Below are 19,805 nucleotides of genomic sequence, written 5' to 3' on the forward strand. Positions count from 1 at the left end.
AGTGACTGGGAGTCTAGGTAGGGTTGAGGGAAAACTGAACGGAGTAAAGTACAGAGAAATTCTTAATGAAAACCTGCTGCAAAGCAAGGTTATTATACTTAATGAAAATTAAATCAAAACTGAAACTATTATAAAATAAACTGAAATAAACTAACAAAACCGAAATAAAAAGCTAAAACTAAACGAAACTATTAAAGTAGCTGGAAAGACTAACTGAAATAAAATAATAATTTACTAAAATATTTTTAGTTTTCGTTTTTGAATGAATATTCTTGCCATTGGTCTTTAACCCTTGTAAGTTTTCTTTAAAACAAAGTCATCCACCACGAGTCACAGCATTTGCGGTGACAGAACAAGCTGAATGCGGGTGCGTAAAGAAATAGGTGCGTGAGAAATAGAAAGCAATTTGCGTGCCACCTTTCTTTGTGCTTGTTGCATATCAAGATGTAATTCAAACGGCTGAAATCAGAATGTGCTGGTCAACAAAACGTTTACCATATGGACAAAAAAATCACGAGTGAATAACGTTTCAGTTTATTTCTCAGGTGTCTGCTTTTTGTTGACAGCAATTCACCTGCCACTTCGCACAGGAGAAATCGTTTTTACTTTCTCATATACGAAGTATAGAGAAAGTATAGTAATCATGAACAAAATTCTACCTCAATATTTTGATGAATCTTGACGTTATAGACTAACCAGTGCCCAACAATGCTGTTTTTTGGAATTGTGTGTGTACGCGCACGCGTGTGTCTGTATGTCTGTCAGTCTGTGTGGGTGTGTGTGTGTGTAAACACAATAATTCAAAAATGCAACTAGATAGATGGATGAAATTCGGCATGTGGTTGTTACACCACAATTATAGATCTGTATTAACTTGTGGGCCAAATCCATCACCTGGAAGTGGTACTTTACCTGAACACATACTCGATTTTTTTATTTTTTTTTTTATTTATACAGCTGCAGAGTCCAATTTATTCATTTTACTTTTATAATAATTGTTCAATATATTATAAATTTGATTTGTTGTTGATGGTTCCTTAATGTATATAATATAAAAATAGAATCATTGTCTTGCCGTTTACTCCTCAAATATCCTTCCCCATATCAGAGTACACAAGAACATCGAGGGGAGAGCACTCCCGGTTTTTGAAAATAAAACGGCACTGATCGGGAGACTGTCAAGGTCCTCATACAAGATCAGCATATTGTTGCTGACAAATCACTTTTGATTTAAAAACATTGTTTAACAACGAAGCGATACAAACAGGTAGAGAGTCTGACAAGTGATGAAAAACTAAACATACTAATGGGTTTTTCTTTTTATTCCATATTTATTAATTTATCTTTTTTAGTTCATATTCACAACTCAAAATACCTGATACAGTATTGTGAAAGTAATCCATTAGCAGAATTATATTTTAAAACATTTGTCTCCCTTTTTTCAATGTTTATCTCTCTCTGTCTCTCAAAATAGATAGTTGAAATATCATATCCTTTTTGTTCTTAACATCAGCCTTATCATACATATTGCATACCAGGGATTTTTCCTGCCTTACATCCAAATCTGCTGCAGTAGGCTCCAGATTTCCTGCACTCCTACTCTGGATAAACAGGTTTAGATAATGTATATGTTGTTCTTAATCTCAGACGCTGTCTCTATTGTTTTATGCTTGTCCGTACTCCTATTACCCGCTTCTTGCTCTGCTCAAGGTTTACTGTCCTTTATGGTGGTCTATTCAAGACTCACTGCCCCTAATTTTGACAATACATGCTTGTTGTTCTTTGTTTCCCTCAATACAGCTAATGTAGGTGGGGTCTGCACACTGATTCAAGTCTAAGAGCCCTGTTCTTCCTAAATCCCTGTGATTTTCATGAGGAAAATATTTTAAAAATTATAAAATTGTTCATATTTAGTGTCTAGTTTTGATTATGCTTGGTTTCTATCGGACAAAAACAAAACCAGATAGTAAACCAGGCAGTGTAGTAAGCTTCCACTAACATTAAACTCATATCCAAATCTGTTAAGTGTACAAAATGTCTTTGTGAAATAAAAATTAACTAAAACTAAAAATACACGATGAAGGAAAACTAAAACTAAACTGAATTTCCAAGTAAGGTCAGAAAAAATATAGTTATAAAAAGGCAAAACTATAATAACCTTGCTGCAAAGCACTCTAGAGCTTTGACTGGGCTGAAGATTCACCTTCCGATATGATTTTGACCCTAAGCTTAAATCAGAGTCAACACAGGAGTGGCTTAGAGACAACTCTGTGAATTTTCTTGAGTTGCCCAGCCTGAGCCTTGGCTTGAACCCAGTTAAATGTCTCTGAAGAGACTAGAAATAGCTGTCGATGGTCTCCGTGCAACCTGACAGAACTTGAGAGGATCTGCAGAAACAAACAGCAGTAAATCCCCAAACTTAAGTGTGTAAAGTTTGTTGTATAAAACTCCAGAAGACTCCATATGTAATCTGTGCCAGAGGAGCTTCAGCAAAGTGCTGGTTAAAGGGTCTGAATACTTGTGTCAGTGCAATATTGTTAAAAATATGTCTAAAATCTTGTTTTCACTTTGTTATTTAGGAGTGTTGAGTGTTGCTTAATGGAGGAAAAACATGGTAAAATCATTTAAATTAAGGCTGCAACATAACAAAATGTGAAAAAAATTAAGGAGTCTGAATAGTTTCTGAAAGCACTGTACACTGTATATATCGGCAAACCAAAACCCATTTATAGTGGTTTTTGAGACGAAGAAACCCTTCACACAGGATAATAAATATAAATTAAGGCCACTAATAGTGAACCACCCTTACAAATAACAGTGACAGTAGAAGAGAAGATATTTTTACAATTCAGGTGATTAGGTTAATTGAGTGTCCACTGATTGCTGAGTTTTAGGTGTGACCATCGGAGTGGAATTCCAGGAGGAGGACGATAATCCACATCAGACACCAAGAGCAAACAACATCCTGTTATATATATATATTTTTTTTTTTAATAGTCTATTAAATTTATAGCATGCAAATATGCACATTATCATTAAATCACCAATAATGTACCATAAATTAAGTTTACATAGCACCTTTAATTATTACTAAACAAAGACATGTTCTGAAAAATCTATTAATTTTTCTTTTTTTTTCTTTTTCTAATAAAACTTTTTTTTAACATAACACTCACATGCCCACTCAATCTCATGGTGGCCTGAGCTTATTCCAGCATCACCCAGCCAATTTATGTACAGATGCACTCTAATGAAGATTCAATATAAACTCACCAGTTAACCTAATATTTTTTAAAATATGCTAAGAAAGCCATTGTACCGTAGAAAAATCTGCACAAACAGTTAGTAGCAATGGAATTTATACATCCTGCTAGATATTTGAGGTAGCAACACTGATATTATTATGCATGTTGTTGGCAATTTTTTTTTAATTGTCACAAAGTCTACAATATATGGTGAATCATTAGCAATAAATAAAAAGTTACTCTCTAAATATTTTTATGATTTTTATATACCACTAAAAATATGAAAACCTGTTTACTTGTTTTACTGTAACACTTCACTCATTTTACTGATTCCAGCAAACAATTCTTTCTTACACTTGCTTCAATGTGGATGACAAAGTCTGCCACCAAAACAGCCTTACAGCCAACGTTTATACTTGTTGCAAAACAAACTTCCATTACTGACATCTAGTGGTCATTATACGGTACATATCAATATAATTTGAACATCATGGTTTTTTATATATACTGTATTGTGAACAAAACAGAAAGAGACAAAAGGAAGGGTTGCATCTTCAGAGGGTGCCTTTTTTAATGTACAGGTTGGAAAAGTAGAAAACAAATAATTAGAAGAAAGTTGCAAATGGCTTCTGTAGCCTGTGAATAGCGTCCAGAGGAAGCTGAGGTCTGTTCTTCTTGGAGGCTAGGTCCCAAATGAATGCCAGCTTCTTGTCTTAAGGCTGGTTTTGTAGGATAGTAAGCAGAAGGGGTGGAGATGGCGATATCTAGGCTGGAAGTGATGTCAGATGTCTCCCATTGTCCTCTACTCTAAAGTGAGTGGAAAACTCTGTTAGTGGGTGTATCACACTAAAAACCTTTAGTAGACGCAATACCCATGAGCCACTCACAACTCTTGTGTAAATAGTTAATGTGCACAACCATCTGTTCAACTTACAAATATATAATTTGTTTGTTTTACTTACTTATTCACCAACTTTTTTCTTTTTCAGAAAAAAATGTCTTCTGAGCTAGCAACAAATATTAATATAAGAGAACCACGTTGGGATCAAGGCACATTTTCTGGAAGAGCAAAACACTTTTTCACTGTTACTGATCCCAGAAATGTCCTCTTGTCCAATGAACAGCTAGAGAGTGCCAGAAAAATAATACAGGACTACAGGTATAGTATTTTTAATTAGTTGACTTTAACCTCGGCATAAATTTTGAAATGTATTGGCATGTACTTTAGAACCATAGAAATGTAAATGTATTGCATTATATTCTAAACACCCAGCACTCTGTTATGATACAGAATCCATTTTTATTCAGTATCTGGTACACTATTAATCCTGAAGGGGAAATTGTCTGATGTCCCATGCTTTGAAATATGTTGAGTAAATATTACAAAAACTGTATAAGAAAAATTGTATCAAAACTGATTACTACCAGACCCCGTATTTCCTTCTATTACATTTCTTGTGTTTGTTTTTTTTTTTTTTTTTCTTTCCTTGAGGCAAGGTGTTGTGTCTCCTGGCCTCACAGAAGATGAGCTATGGAGAGCCAAGTATATCTTCGACTCTGCATTCCACCCAGACACGGGAGAAAAGATGATCCTGATCGGCCGGATGTCTGCACAGGTGCCTATGAACATGACCATTACAGGGTGCATGATGACCTTCTACAAGTGAGTGTTTAAATTCTAGTAATTACAAGTTGACTGATTTACTCCCAAATTTCTTTTATTCTGTGTTCATGGTCTTGACTACAGTTAGGTAAGTGCAATTCTGTTCTTGTCATCAGCCAACAATCCTATTTCTGTGCTGGTATTGCGGTTGTCCGTCTCAGTATGCCTCTAATACCCAGTCATTCTCTACTTTCAATGTAAACATGCCTTAATTCACTCCAGCCCTTTTTTCTTCTCACCACACATATCCAGACCAAGCCATTTTCTTACATTTCACTCCTCATTCTCCTATCCTATGGTGAAATTCTCTATAATCAACCCATCATTCTCACCTGCGTTTTTCTTCATAATCTACTTTCATTAAAAACTTTTCACTTGCACACACCTTGTTATGAAAAGCTTTTCCTTTTAGTGCCACATTCTCCTTTAGAAGTCAGACCTGTTACTGTTCGTACAACTTATTTTAATGGATATATTGCCCTTGCTATCAAGAAAAAATTTGTAATTCCGTTTAGATTCAATATGTTTTCCAAGTGTCCGAACTTACCTGTTTTCTCTAAATAAATTCCGTTGCTGATAATTTTAGGGCTCGTTTATACTTCACGCTCAGAACGCGTATGCGCCCGCATCATGGCTGCCACGCGTTCACAGCGTTCATTTGATGCGTCCTCTGAGCAGGTCCTCAGAAAATAACGTGACGTGTGCACGAGTTGCAGTACCAGCAAAAAGTCTAGGGGCGCAGTGTGCTAAAAGTTAAAATGTGATGTCAGAGTCTCTGTTTACTATCTACATGTGACAGAAAGCCGCTTTGCGGATCCTACGAAATCGGTGTGAGCGCTTCAATGTTTGATAAATGGTTCGATGTGGTGAACCAAAATGCCTACATACAGATGTATTCGTGGTGCTTTTATATTCAAGCGTCACATATTCCCGATTGTAATGACATGATACATTTTAAAAGTCTCGCATACCATCTTCTGTGCAGTCTTTTTTTCTAGGGCTTCCTCTGGTCCTGACAGCAGCTGATCGCCAGCAATAGATCGCCACACTGAGCACATTAAATGTATGATATTCCAACTCTCTGCACATTTAGAATCCTTAGATTTATACTTGATATCACTTTCATGATGAAAAACATTAAAGTATGTATGTTACATTTTACAGATAAATCGGTAATTTCATTTAAATAATGAATACTGTTAATAATTACACACATGGGGGTGACACAGTCACATCACTGATATTCCCTGTCTGGAGTTTACATGTTTTCCTGCTGGGTTTCCTCAGTGTGCTCTAGTTTCCTTCCAAAGATATGCAGATTTGGGGATTTGGTGCCACTAAAATGACGCTAGTGTAAGTGTGTGCTTGTATTCACCCCCATTAGGCCTCGTCCAGGGATTGTTTCTCACTCGTGCCCAATGCTTGCTGGAATGGACACATCCCTGGATTTAATCAATAAACATCCTTTTCAGAGATATTGCGGTAAGGTGTCATCGGAATTTAATGGGTGTTCTAGGCCAGTGGTCCCCAACCTTTTTGACAGCAAGGACCACTTTATTAGATGCAAATTTTTCCACGGACCGGTCGGGGGGGGGGGGGGGGGGGGGGTGGAGTGGGGGGCAGTTTTATACACAATTTACATAACATTTCTATTATTATTAAGTTATTAAGCAGTCCGCATACGTTTGCAACCTGAGATTTTTCTTCTTTTTTTGCATATAACAAAGACATATGCTTTGCATTTGCCATTCCAACAGATTGCACATCACAAACATTAACACTGTTATCGTTTTTTTCGTGTCTGCCATTTCTATAGGAGGGTGACAATGAGTTAAATTCCAATGGATGTTTTTCAAATGTTGGCAAGCAATAAGCAAAAGGTATCACTGAAAGCCACAGAAAACAAAAACAGCAAAAAAAAAAAACAGTACGAGGAAAGTTCGATGAAAGAATTTTTTTACAATGTTTCTGTTTGGGGATCGTTGTGCAAACGTGCACATCTGAGCTGCGACCACAGATCTAACTGCTCTGTGGATGATTCATTCAGGCATTTCAAGGTCACTTCGTTGTAATGAAAGCATCTGCTGAATGTACTTCGTAGTAACGCGATTTCTATAGACTCGTGTCATATGGGGAAACTGTCGGGACCGTAACAATACTTTGTTGTAATAGTCTCTCACCTCGGTCTCTCTCCTCTCTCTGCGCCGCTGCAAAGCACCCCCCCGCCCAGCGTTCTGAAAAGTCTGAGTGAGTCTCCGTTGCCGGCAGTTCTCTCGCGGCCCGGCTGTCAGACGGCTGCGGACCGGTGGTTGGGGACCCCTGTTCTAGGCAATTCACAACACAGAGAAGCTGAACATGTTCTCACCGTGATAATATCTCACACTGCCACCTGGTGGATTCCTTCAGATTTACATAAAGTACGCACGCAAGTATAAACACTACAACGCTTGCGTAGCAGGAGCATCCGCTGCAGCATGCATCGTGTCTCGTGAAATATAAATCCGGCCTAAGTTTGCAGTTACTACATTAACATTCAGTACCACTCTAACCTGGGGGAAAAAATACCTGCAGACATCACCTTATCTACTACAACTCACTTCAAATAACAAATGCCAGATAGTTTGCTTCTACCAAATGTTTTATAATACACACCATGCAGCCCAAAATGAATTCCTTTAATTTTTTTGTTGTTGATCGTCAAGCATTGGTTTCATCATCCTTAGTCTTAAATTTCCATTTCAGCTTTACATTTCATCATATTCTCCTTCAATTCCATTGATGTCCCTTTCTGATGGCTTCATGACTTCTTTGTACAACAGCATCACTGCACTTAGCTTTATTAATACACAGCTAGCTGTCTCTTGAGGTACCCTATCTAATGCCTTTGGCAAGTCTAATACACAGGCTTTCGCTTTTCCTGCATATGCTTCACAACAATGATTGAGCATATTTCTTCATGAGGCAAGAAACATGCTGCCTTTCACTAGCTTTTACCTACTCCATGATTATTTTATTTAGCACTATCTGAACTGAATACCTGCTTTAAAACTGTGGCAAGACCTCCAGTCAATTGCACTACATTTTCCAATGTTAATTTCTTGAATAAACATAGCACTTTTCCAAACTACCTGTATCCTGTCTTGCCTAACAACAGAATTGCACAGAGCCGCCTGTCATTCATCTGCAAGATCTTTAGCAGCCTTTATCATTTCAATCACCATTCATGTTAGACCCATTGATTTACCTATTGTTATCTATTTTCAGTACCTTTTCAAACTCCAACATTGTTACCCCATTTGTTCTGCTCATTCATGAACTTCATTTATATTTTTGCAAAAATTCTTGGTTATATTTTTGTCTCTATTGAATATACCATCCATATTTTTCAAGAAATACATACCCTCTTTGTGATCTGGAACTCATTCTTTCATTGCTTTTTTACCACTTCCTCAGCTGCCTGTCTTCAGTAATAAGTATTCATTCATTGAACTTACACTATCGGATTAATAAGGGCATGTATTTTTCCTTCTTCTTAAACAGAGTTTTATACACAACCATTAATATTCCATTAGCAGACTCCAGAATTTACTTATCTTCAACCTTCCACATACCAAAACTAATGTCCCATTAAACTCCCTCATAGCTCCAACTGTACATTCAGGTTGTGGAACAGTGGTTTTGAAATCTCTGAGTGCACTTTTCTGCTACTCCATTTTCCCCAATGTGCAATATCTCTGGTCACTTAGCAACGGCTAAAGATGCCTGTAATGTGTGTCAAGTTCAAGGCAGTAGCCTATAGTATTTAAATGATGCCTTCTTTTTATTATTTTATTTTAGTAGATCTGTTCTTCATATTTTTGTTTGCTTTTTTAGTCATTTTAGGCATCTGTATTTATATTTGGTCTTTACCAGTTCCCTTTCGTCTGATTTTTACCTGTTTCTGCTCTCACCCTTGCCTGAATACATCTCATCTTTTTCTGTTCTTGAGTCTTGCAGTCAACCTTTTATATCAGGTCAGTGATCTTGCTCTTTGTTGCAGTAACAGAATCACCATCTGACATCTCAGTAACAGAAACCTGAAACCCAAAACCCTTAAGTTGACCAATATTGGTAGCATATGTTGAAAGAATGTTGATCATTTGAATAGCAGCTGCTTCATCAGATCATGGAAATCCACAAAATATTGGAAGTGAGGCATATCAGCTCTCTGGAGAATGGACTAGAACCAAAACTAGAGATGGAGCACCGGGTATATGTTTATCAATGAAAATTACTGCAACCCATCACATATTTACAAAAGAACATTTTGTCTGTGCAAAGTATATTAAACTTACTTTTTTTCATTTTTGGCCTTAGATTAAACACTAAGAGTTATTTCCTTACTGAAAAAAAAATAAATATGAGGTTATTAACACAATGGTTTAGGTTTGTAGCCATGCTGATGTAGACCTTCACCTTCACTAATTCCATTTAATCAAACACCACACTATATGCTAGAGGAAATATGTCAAATCAAATTTATCATTCTTTACACTGTTCCACCTACTCATACTAAAGCTGCTGCATCTGTTTTTCATGAAATCATGATACACACTGAGCTGAACACTGTAGACATCACCAAATTAATCATGGAAGACTTAATCAGGACTCTAATTCTGGATCACTGTGTGCAAGACTTTGTGCAATTTGTCAAGTGCAACATCCATTAAAAAAAAGTCTAAGTCAATGCTATGGCAAACTCCGTGACACTTGTTTCTCAGACTTATAGCCATCTCCAGCCATAATATGATTTACATATTTGAGATGAGACATTTAAACTAAAAAAGATTTTATAAGCTGTTCAGTTGTCATGATTCTAAGAAAACCACGGTGGCCACTTGTGAATTAATATTTTTGCATTGTAATAATGTTTGACATTTTATAATCTTGCTGTAATTAAAATGATTTACCATATACTATAAATACAACACTTTTTAACAATTAAATTAAGATAGATAGATATATAGATAGATACTTTATTAATCCCAATGGGAAATTCACATTCTTCAGCAGCAGCATACTGATACAATAAATAATATTAAATTAAAGAATGATAATAATACAGGTGAAAAAAAAACAGACAATAACTATGTATAATGTTAAACTTAATAGATTTATTTTTTCTTCAGGACAACTCCAGCTGTTGTCTTCTGGCAGTGGATTAATCAGTCCTTTAATGCAATAGTCAATTACACAAATAGAAGTGGAGATGCACCAATCACTGTCAGGTATGTTTTATACTTATTTGCTATTGCATCTACATTTTTCAAAGGTAACAGAATACATCTAAACTTGACTTTTAATCTTTTAATTCCAGTCAGCTTGGTACAGCCTATGTATCTGCGACCACGGGTGCCGTTGCTACAGCTTTAGGACTAAATGCACTAACAAAGGTACATCTGCATAGAAATCTGTTTAATTTGTGCTTTTGTTTTTTAACCCATCCTCTTGGTGAAGATTTATTGTGAACCAGTATGCATAGGCCTATAGATTCATTGGCATAACAAAACATTTATTAATTCCCAACATTGCTCACCTCCTTATAACAGACTAATCATTTTTAGAGCTGGTTGTTTTATTTAACAAAATTATATTTTTGATCCTATCATCAAAGACAAGTGGGATATCTGATTCTATACAGTGAAGGACAGTGCAGGTTCATCATCACCATCAAGGAGACTTCTGAAGATATTGGGTTTTAGTCATAGTTCAAGAATGTACACTGCTGTCTAAGGACTTTGTTTTTACATTCTACTTTTGTGCATGATACTGAGATATCATTACTTTCTTTTTCACTGCAGCATGTTTCTCCACTGATAGGGCGGCTTGTTCCATTTGCTGCTGTGGCAGCAGCTAACTGCATCAATATACCACTTATGAGGCAGCGGTAAGTTTGCCAAAATATTGTCGCACCTATAGAACCTTTGAAATAGAATATCCTTTAACCTTAAAGTCTTAATCATCTCCATTTTTTCATTCATTGTATATTGTTGTTTAAAATGCTTTGGCACAAGCACTAATATAGCTTTTGCACATATCTCTGGAACTCTGTGTAACTGCATTGTGCTAACCCATACATCATTGATTCATGTTAAAGTGTTAAGTTTTCCTTCATAAAAATATTTTAATATCCTTTTTATAATTCAGAAGGCTCTTATTTGTTGAGCTTGCTATTACTGAGATTTTCAATCTATGGGCTTTTTGTGCATATTTATACATTGGATGTGTGGTTTTGAGAAACCATAGTTTCAGACAGATTGGCGATTCTAAATTGGCCCTAGTGTGTGCTTGGTGTGTGGGTGTGTTTGTGTGTGTCCTGCGGTGGGTTGGCACCCTGCCCGGGATTGGTTCCTGCCTTGTGCCCTGTGTTGGCTGGGATTGGCTCCAGCAGACCCCCGTGACCCTGTGTTCGGATTCAGCGGGTTGGAAAATGGATGGATGGATGGATAGTTTCAGACAAGTAGATGTTCATTTTCCATCGGAATTCCAAGGCTTTTCATTATATTGAAAATAAATTTTGTACTTTATGTAATTGAATTATTCATTCAACAGTTATTGGTTATTTTGCAAATTGCAGAAAATACTATAAAAAACTTCTTCACAGGTTAAACTTGATTAAGTTAGGTTCAGTAGACTATTATCCTGAGGGAAATTTATTTGCAGCAGAAACATACAAAAACATAAAGTATTGTTACACAGAAACAAGAAAATAAGCCAAGACACAACAGCAGACAGGTAGTGTTATCATAAGTACACAAAATCAAGATTAGTACAAAGATGAATAATCACCTTTAAAAACATAAAATAATAATTCAGAACTTATCATTTAGCAACATGTCTGCAAGTAACATAATTCAAAATGCTTATTGCTCTGGTAATAAAACAGTTCTTAAATCTGTTTCTCTTTACCCTCGGAAAAACTAAATCAGCAGCCTAATGGCAACACCTGAAATTTAGAGAAAAGAGGATGGCTGCTGTCTGACAGAATCAAGTTGTGTTTCTTTTCTTAACCTGTTTAGAATACAGTTCAGTAACCAGAGGCTGGCTGCTAACCAATACATTTTATGACTAGTTTCTACAATGTTGTTAAGATGGTTTATATTCTTAATGCTGATGTTGCCAAGCCAACATATAAAAGCAAATGTAACAATAGATTCAATAAAGGACTTATTAAAAAGTGTCATTATGGTTTTGTCCTCTTTAAAACTATTGAGTTTTCCTAAGAAAGAAGACCTGTGTCTGCCGCTTCTTACAAATTCGTTCTGTGTTAAGATCAAAGTTTAGCCTGTTCTCAGTGATTGTCTCTTGATATTTGTAGTGTTCTACCGTCTTCATTCTCTCCCCTTTAATCAAAGGGGAGACAGTGGAAGGAGATCTATAACATGTCCTTTGTTATAGAAATATTTAGCTGTGAAAATTAAACATTAAAAATCATTAAAATTGGAATAATTAAAAATGAAAAATCAATCCTACCTAGCCTTTTGCAGTGTACTGGCACCCTGTGCCATAATGACACAGAGAGAGGGTCTGGCTCCCACAACCCAGAGCTAGACATTTGCAAATGTATGGATATATTTCCCCTATTGTTTTCAGATTAAGTGTTCAAACTGACCCACTTTCCAGTTCTCTTACTGAGTCTTACCATGTTTCCCCGAAAATAAGACCGGGTCTTATATTAATTTTTGCTCCAAAAGATGCACTAGGCTTATTTTCAGGGGATATTTTATATTTATTCATGTACAATAATATACATTTATCCAAATACAGTCATGTCATCTTCTTCTGGAATATCGTTATAACTCTCCACATTCAAACCCTGGATTCCAGCCTGAATTTCTTGATACTCTAGTCGCTCTACGGATCGATGTGCCTGCTTTGATGTTTGATGAATGGTTCTATGTGGTGAAACAAAATCGCGACATACAAATGTATTCATGTTGCTTTTATATTCAACCGTCGCATATTCCCCAAAGTAATGACACGATATATTTTAAAAGTCTCACATACCATCTTCCGTGCTGTCTTTTTTTTTTTTTTTTTTTTTTTGTACCTTACAATACCATCAGAATGTACGGCGGCGTATTTGAGCCACAGAGAAAAAAAATAAGGACACAATGAAAATGTCTATTTTGTGATTTAAAGTGGAAATTTCGGCTTTAAACTCGAAATTTCCACTTTAATCCTGTAGTTTACTTTGTCATTAAAGTAGACCATCGTAAACATCACCCCAGTTGTTAATCACAATGCGCTTCTGGGGCTTCCTCCTGACCTGACAGCAGCGGCAAGCAGCAATAGATCACCACACAGAACATATTACATTTATGATATTCCAGTTTTCCACACATTTTAGAATTCTTAGATTTATACTTGATATCATTTTCATGATGAAATGCATTAAAATATGTAACACTTACAGATAAATCGTTAACTTTGTTTAAATAATGAGTACCATTAACAGTTACACATATGCGTTGTCACAGTGGCAGAGCGGTAGTGCTGCTGTCTTGCAGTAGGGAGTCATGTCCCTTATGATCCCTGCCTGGAGTTTGCATGTTTTTCCTGGTGGGTTTCCACAGTGGGCTCAGTTTTCCATTCAAAGACATGAAGGGTTTGGGATTTGGTGATGCTACAATGACGCCAGTGTATGTGTGTGCTTGTGTTCACCTTGCGATGAGCTGATACCCCATCCAGGGATTTTGTTTCTGTCTTGCGCCGATGCTGCTGTAATGGGTGCATCCCTGAATTGATGGATGTAATCATTAAACATCCTTTTCAGAGACATTGTGGCAAGGTGTCTTCGGAATTTAATGGATGTTTCGGGCACACGCATCACATCCTGTGAAGTATAAACCCAGCCTTAGGCGCCTTACTTTTCAGCTGACGATCTTGACTAGGGCTTATTTTTGGGGTAGGTCTTATTTTACAGAGCAGCCTGAAAATCAGGCTAGGGCTTGTTTTCAGAGTTGGTCTTATTTTCGGGGAAACACGATATTAGCAAGAACTTTCCTTCTAAGTTGTGATGGATTTCATTTATACCTATTCATACTTATTAAACCTTCCAATGCTACTGGCCCATTTCAAGCTTTTCCTTACAGGGCTTACTAGTGTGATCAGCATGTGTGAACTATGATGGATTTCATTTATCCTTTTTGCTTAAACATAAATCCTTTCTCAGGATAACAATCTTTGTTATGTTCATCAGTTTTTTATAAGTGTTATGGACAAGGAATATTAAGATCATTAATTTTACACACTGTACCAGGGAACTGAAATTTGGCATTCCTATAACGGATGAAAATGATAACCGATTAGGGGAGTCATCAAAGGCAGCTCAGCAAGCAATTACACAGGTAGTCGTTTCCAGGATTCTTATGGCAGCACCTGGCATGGGTGAGTATTTTTTGTACATTAACACAGGTAAATTTACAGTGTACTTATTTGTTATTTGCCTAAAAAGGGTCTGTACAATAACTTTCAGGATAACTGCCATCTAAAACTTTGGTTTTGTAGTGCAAATGTACACACGCCTGTTGAAGTAAAATTATTGCCATATCACAAAATAGACAGCACATATGCATGGCGCTTCAACGATGACCCAATTCTGCTATTTGTAGTCATTTAAATTTGCAAACTTTTAAATGGAATTGGTAATCAGTTAATGTCTATGTTTTGTTATAGGTGTGTATAGTGTATGTTACACAATGCATAGTATGTTATGTTTACTGTTTATTGGAAAGTAAAATGGCACAGTGGTTACTGCCTCATAGTAAATTCAGATCAGAACACTGTACAGGTGCAGTTTACACATTCTCAATGTGTGCGCATGTTTTCTCTAAATACTTGAATTGCCCACCAAATCTTAATATTTTTTAGCTATTCTGTTTTGGACCAGTGTATGTATCCATTTCTACAATTTGGTCCAGATTGATAACACTGCATTTTTCGTAAAATTCCTCAGGAATTATACTAGCAACATTGCAAAGAGGTAGCAATTTTGAATAATGAACTCACTTCTATATGAGTCAAAACAAATTATTTCTTTGTTTTGCTCTTGCATAAATGGCACTTTCTTTTTTTTATTGATGAGCATTTTTGCCACCTGGAGTCAAAACTTTGAGTAGATATTCAAAGCATAATTCTCAAAGCTTTTAGTGGTCTAAAGCAGTGGTCCCCAACCTTTTTGACAGCAAGGACCACTTTATTAGATGCAAATTTTTCCACGGACCGGTCAGTGGGGGGGGGGGGGGCAGTTTTATACACAATTTACATAACATTTCTATTATTATTAAAGTTATTAAGCAGTTCGCATACGTTTGCAATCTGAGATTTTTCTTCTTTTTTTGCATATAACAAAGACATATGCTTTACATTTGCCATTCCAACAGATTGCACATCACAAACATTAACACTGCTATCTTTTTTTCGTGTCTGCCGTTTCTATAGGAGGGTGACAATGAGTTAAATTCCAATGGATGTTTTTCAAATGTTGACAAGCAATAAGCAAAAGGTATCACTGAAAACCACAGACAACAAAAACAGCAAAAAAAATAAATAAAAAATAAAAACAGTACAAGGAAAGTTCGAAGAAAGATTTTTTTACAATGTTTCTGTTTGGGGATCGTTGTGCAAATGTGCACATCTGAGCTGCGACCACAAAAGCATCTGCTGAATGTACTTCGTAGTAACGTGATTTCTATAGACTCATGTCATATGGGGAAACTGTCGGGACCATTAAAATACTTTGTTGTAATACTCTGTCACCTCGGTCTCTCTCCTCTCTCTGTGCCGCAAAGCCCCGCCCGCCAAGCGTTCTGAAAAGTCTGAGTGAGTCGCCGTTGCCGGCAGTTCTCTCGCGGCCCGGCTGTCAGACGTCTGCGGACCGGTAGTGGGCCGCGGACCGGGGGTTGGGGACCCCTGGTCTAAAGGACAACAAGGAATGAACTGCTTTTAGGTTCTGGAATCAAATATAATTTAATGCACAAGTACTAGATAAACAAAACAAGCATATTCATACATAGGCACTAGAAGGAAAATGCAGTAGATATGGTAGCAGGTTTTATATGCTGTGTGAGTATATACAAAATGATTTTTTTTTTAAACTGATCAATATTCTGTTTTTTAGCTGTCTTGAGATTTACAACACTTCAATAAATGTGTGACTGTAGGCCGCCAAGCTTTATTAGGGTGGATTTGGAAGTATTTGATCTATATCCAGTATTTGATCAGTATTCTAGATTAGCTGCAATTTAACACCTGAGCCAAACCTTTTGCTACAGAATAGAGTATAGTAACATGTTAAATTAGGTTACAGTTGTTTTTTCATACAGGCTTTTCATTTATTTTATATGATGAATACATATTATTTGGCATGGCAGTGTTGGTGTAGTGGTTAAGGCTTTGGACTTCCAACCCAGAGGTTGTAGGTTTGAATCCCTTCACTGATACTGTGTGGCCATGAGCAAGACACTTGACCTGTCTTTGCTCCAATTGGAAAACCAAAAAGAAATGTAACCAATTGTATGATAAACGTAGTAAGTCAACTTGGATAAATGCATCAGCCAAATAAGTACATGTAAATATTATTTAACCTCATATTTTTACTTGCAGCATTGTGATTTTAAACTGACTATTATCTCAGTTCTAAGCCTTTCATGTGTACTTTTGTCTTTGTATAGCCATCCCACCTTTCATTATGAACACTTTGGAAAAGAGAGCTTTTTTAAAGGTAATATGTTATTTTATAGTGTGTGTGTGTGTGTAATATATACAGTATATATATATATATATATATATATATATAAAATATATAGTATGCATGTGTATATTTGTACATAAAAAGATTGAATTATGCCATGTTTTTGTCTGACACTCTATGCAAGTGTTTATCGCAATTAATGTTGTGTAGACAAAAATACTACACTTTTCCAACAACCACCCTTCATTGCATAAACAGAGTTGTGTAAGGAGTTTGTTCAAAAGGATTAACACCCAGTATAACACAATGGGAAAAAACAACAATGTCTATTTTTTCATCTGTTCACATTAAATAGCTACCCCAAAAAATAAACAGAGTTGTGTAAGGAGTTTGTTCAAAAGGATTAACACCCAGTATAACACAATGGGAAAAAACAACAATGTCTATTTTTTCATCTGTTCACATTAAATGGCTACCCCAAAACATTTATTAAACAATGCCTATATAGAAGATGTCCCAGATCTCAGCAAACAGTCAACTTCAACTTCATATCTCACCGCAGTTACCACATTGTGGAGTGTCAGAAAGTGCAGCATGTGTCCTGTCCAGATCTGGGATGAAGATCGTGCACAAACTGGCCAGCACTCTACGGACTATCTTCGTCAATGCCAATAGCAAAAAAATCAACCACAGAGACAAGAAATGCAGTTTACAGCTTTCCATGCAATGCTTGCCCAACAGTATACGTGAGGTAAACACCAAAAAAACTTGTAACACGTATACAAGAACATCTTAATGCCGTCAGAAGGAAAGACCCACAGTCTCCAATTTACACATAATACAAGTTCTACTGGATGCACTGGAAACACGTTTAACTGGGACACTGCGAAAGTAAAATTCAGGGCCAATACCAAGAGTGCCAGAGAGCTGACTGAATCGTGGCTCTCTAATAAAAACTGCATTAACAGACACTTGGACTTGAACCCAACATATGCAGGCTTAAAAAAAAAAAAATCCAAATAGTAAAAAAGACTTTATGACCAACACCTTTTAAACCAAACCTTATTAATCCACCCACCCCCCATTTCAACCTCCCCCCACACCCCCATTTATTTATTTATTTATTGAACAGAATGTTAGGAAGCTAACGCCTATCCACATAGTATCATGTGTTAGAAGGGATCCAATGTGAACTAAGTTACCACAGCCTTCATACATATGTGGGTATACATATTTGACCAGATTAGAATAGATATTTCACCAGCCATATGTCATTGCAATATAGATGGACACTGGAATCTTTAGAAAAAACGCGTAAAAAAGAGAACAAGTAAACTTCATGTACAGAATACCCAGCCAGAAATTACATTGGATTAAAGAAATAATAAAGTAGTTTCCTTTTGCAGTATTGTATTTCTGCATCATGTCTTGAAAGCAAGAATTTAGCAGTGTTGTTTAATCTTCTAAAACAAAATAACTGCAGTAGTTTCCCAAAGCCCAAAACAGAACATGTTTTCTCCTTCGTAAATGATGGAGTCTGCGGTGCTTTCAAAGAGTTAAGTTTAACTCAAGTGTACTTTTTAATTAAACAATTATTAGTGTACATGTTATTAACTTGCTCAATTTGTTATAAGTGTAATTTTAATGATCAGTTTGGAACATGTTGTTGTGTAAAGATTTTTCAGATGCATTCACTACATCCAACTAAGGAATACTGACTTTCACTATAAAGCTCTGGAGCCTAATATACAAATTAATAATAAAAAAATAAGTGGATTGAAAAGTACAGACTCCTTTCCCCGGCAGCCATTTCTTGAAGTTACGAAATCAACTGCCGTAATTTATTCCTAGAATCCATGAAAACGTTACCAGCAGCACAACTTTATTGTCACATATACATACAGAGATCAAATTACTGGCATGCTCAAAACATAACATGCTTTATCTGCTATAGATATTATTATTATTATTATTATTACCAATTGAGGTTCAAATATAGTAACATAGTTTTGATTTTATTTTATGATTTCCAGAGATTCCCTTGGATGAGTGCTCCAATTCAAGTTGGGCTTGTTGGATTTTGGTAAGTTAAGAAAAAAAAATGTAATCTTGAAGCATCGACCCAATTCTTTAACATAGGTAGCACATTGCATTTGTAAACTAGGCTATAAATAATTCTGTTTACTGTTTCGCTTTTATTTTCAGACATAATGGTTAATATTTCCAAAGACGAGAATGCTGAAGCAGTTTATTTTTATGTGGTTGTGCTTTGTATGATCTCTTCTGTGCGCTTTAAAAAAATAATTATTTAAAAAAAAATGTGCAGAAAACATGTTGTACAGCAGGGCTATTCAATTACAGATTTAGTTGGGCCAGATTTTCAAACCAAGAAATTTAGCCTGGCCAGACATTTTCAGCGGCTGGTAAGCAGCAGGTAATAACTAATTTTAAACCAACACAAATGAATGTATTGAAAAACATGTTTACTCATTGTTTCCCTTTTAAATTTGGTCACATATGACACAGGCACATCAGAACATGCAAAGAAAAAACAATAGAAAAGCTATGATTGAGCAATAACATTTGTTTCCCTTTTGAAATAAATATTTTGCTCACATCTGACCCAGGCACATCTCAAAGTGCATAACATCAAAAAAAAGTGCACAGTATTGCCACAACATTTGTTCACCTACTGAAATAAAATAAACAAAATGGTCATATATGACCCATGCACATCACAGAGTGATTTAACAGAATAAAAAAAGAACTATCAATGCTGTCAAAGCTATCAGTGCACAAACCCATAACAAGTGATAACAGTAACACACATGAATACGTCTACTGCATACTTTGGAAACATAGGTTAGTTAGTTTTAAATCCCCACATGTGTGATTCGCAGTGCCTTTTTTGTAAACAAAAATGTGGCATTATGCATATGCTGCATTTGGATCAAGTTTGAGTTACTATGAAGGTATATAGAGGCCGAGAGTCCTAGTGCTACATGTTTTGTTTATTTGGTGGAAAAGTATAACGTTTAAAATTTGAAATAAAACATACTAATAATTCGTGACATTTACATAGCTCTTTACTCACTATAAAGGTACTGTTGGTTTGACTTTGTGTCAAATGAGTGGTTGCTCATGGAGTCCCGAATAAGGCACA

General features: G+C 36.1%; 1 protein-coding gene and 1 long non-coding RNA gene across 4 annotated transcripts in view; both read left to right on the forward strand.

Moving 5' to 3' along the window:
* LOC127529612 (uncharacterized) overlaps window positions 1-19,805 on the forward strand; it is a 356,389-nt gene that overhangs the window by 35,526 nt on the left and 301,058 nt on the right. The gene's annotated exons all lie outside the window — the stretch shown is intronic.
* LOC114660193 (sideroflexin-1) overlaps window positions 1-19,805 on the forward strand; it is a 65,128-nt gene that overhangs the window by 34,162 nt on the left and 11,161 nt on the right. For 2 of the 3 annotated variants that reach the window (XR_007936235.1, XM_028812721.2), the window contains exons 2-9: window positions 4,235-4,404; window positions 4,738-4,908; window positions 10,077-10,175; window positions 10,265-10,340; window positions 10,749-10,834; window positions 14,210-14,337; window positions 16,623-16,672; window positions 18,676-18,725. Coding sequence is in view for 1 of the 3 variants with exons in the window: in XM_028812721.2 (XP_028668554.1) it covers window positions 4,241-4,404; window positions 4,738-4,908; window positions 10,077-10,175; window positions 10,265-10,340; window positions 10,749-10,834; window positions 14,210-14,337; window positions 16,623-16,672; window positions 18,676-18,725 (824 nt within the window). In the remaining 2 variants the exon portion in view is untranslated. Of the gene's footprint in view, window positions 1-4,234; window positions 4,405-4,737; window positions 4,909-10,076; window positions 10,176-10,264; window positions 10,341-10,748; window positions 10,835-14,209; window positions 14,338-16,622; window positions 16,673-18,675; window positions 18,726-19,805 lie in introns of those variants that run through there. The other variant, XR_007936236.1, reaches the window with a different exon arrangement.

The sequence above is a fragment of the Erpetoichthys calabaricus genome, chromosome 11 (genome assembly GCF_900747795.2).
Source record: "Erpetoichthys calabaricus chromosome 11, fErpCal1.3, whole genome shotgun sequence".
Taxonomy (NCBI): Eukaryota; Metazoa; Chordata; class Cladistia; order Polypteriformes; family Polypteridae; genus Erpetoichthys; species Erpetoichthys calabaricus.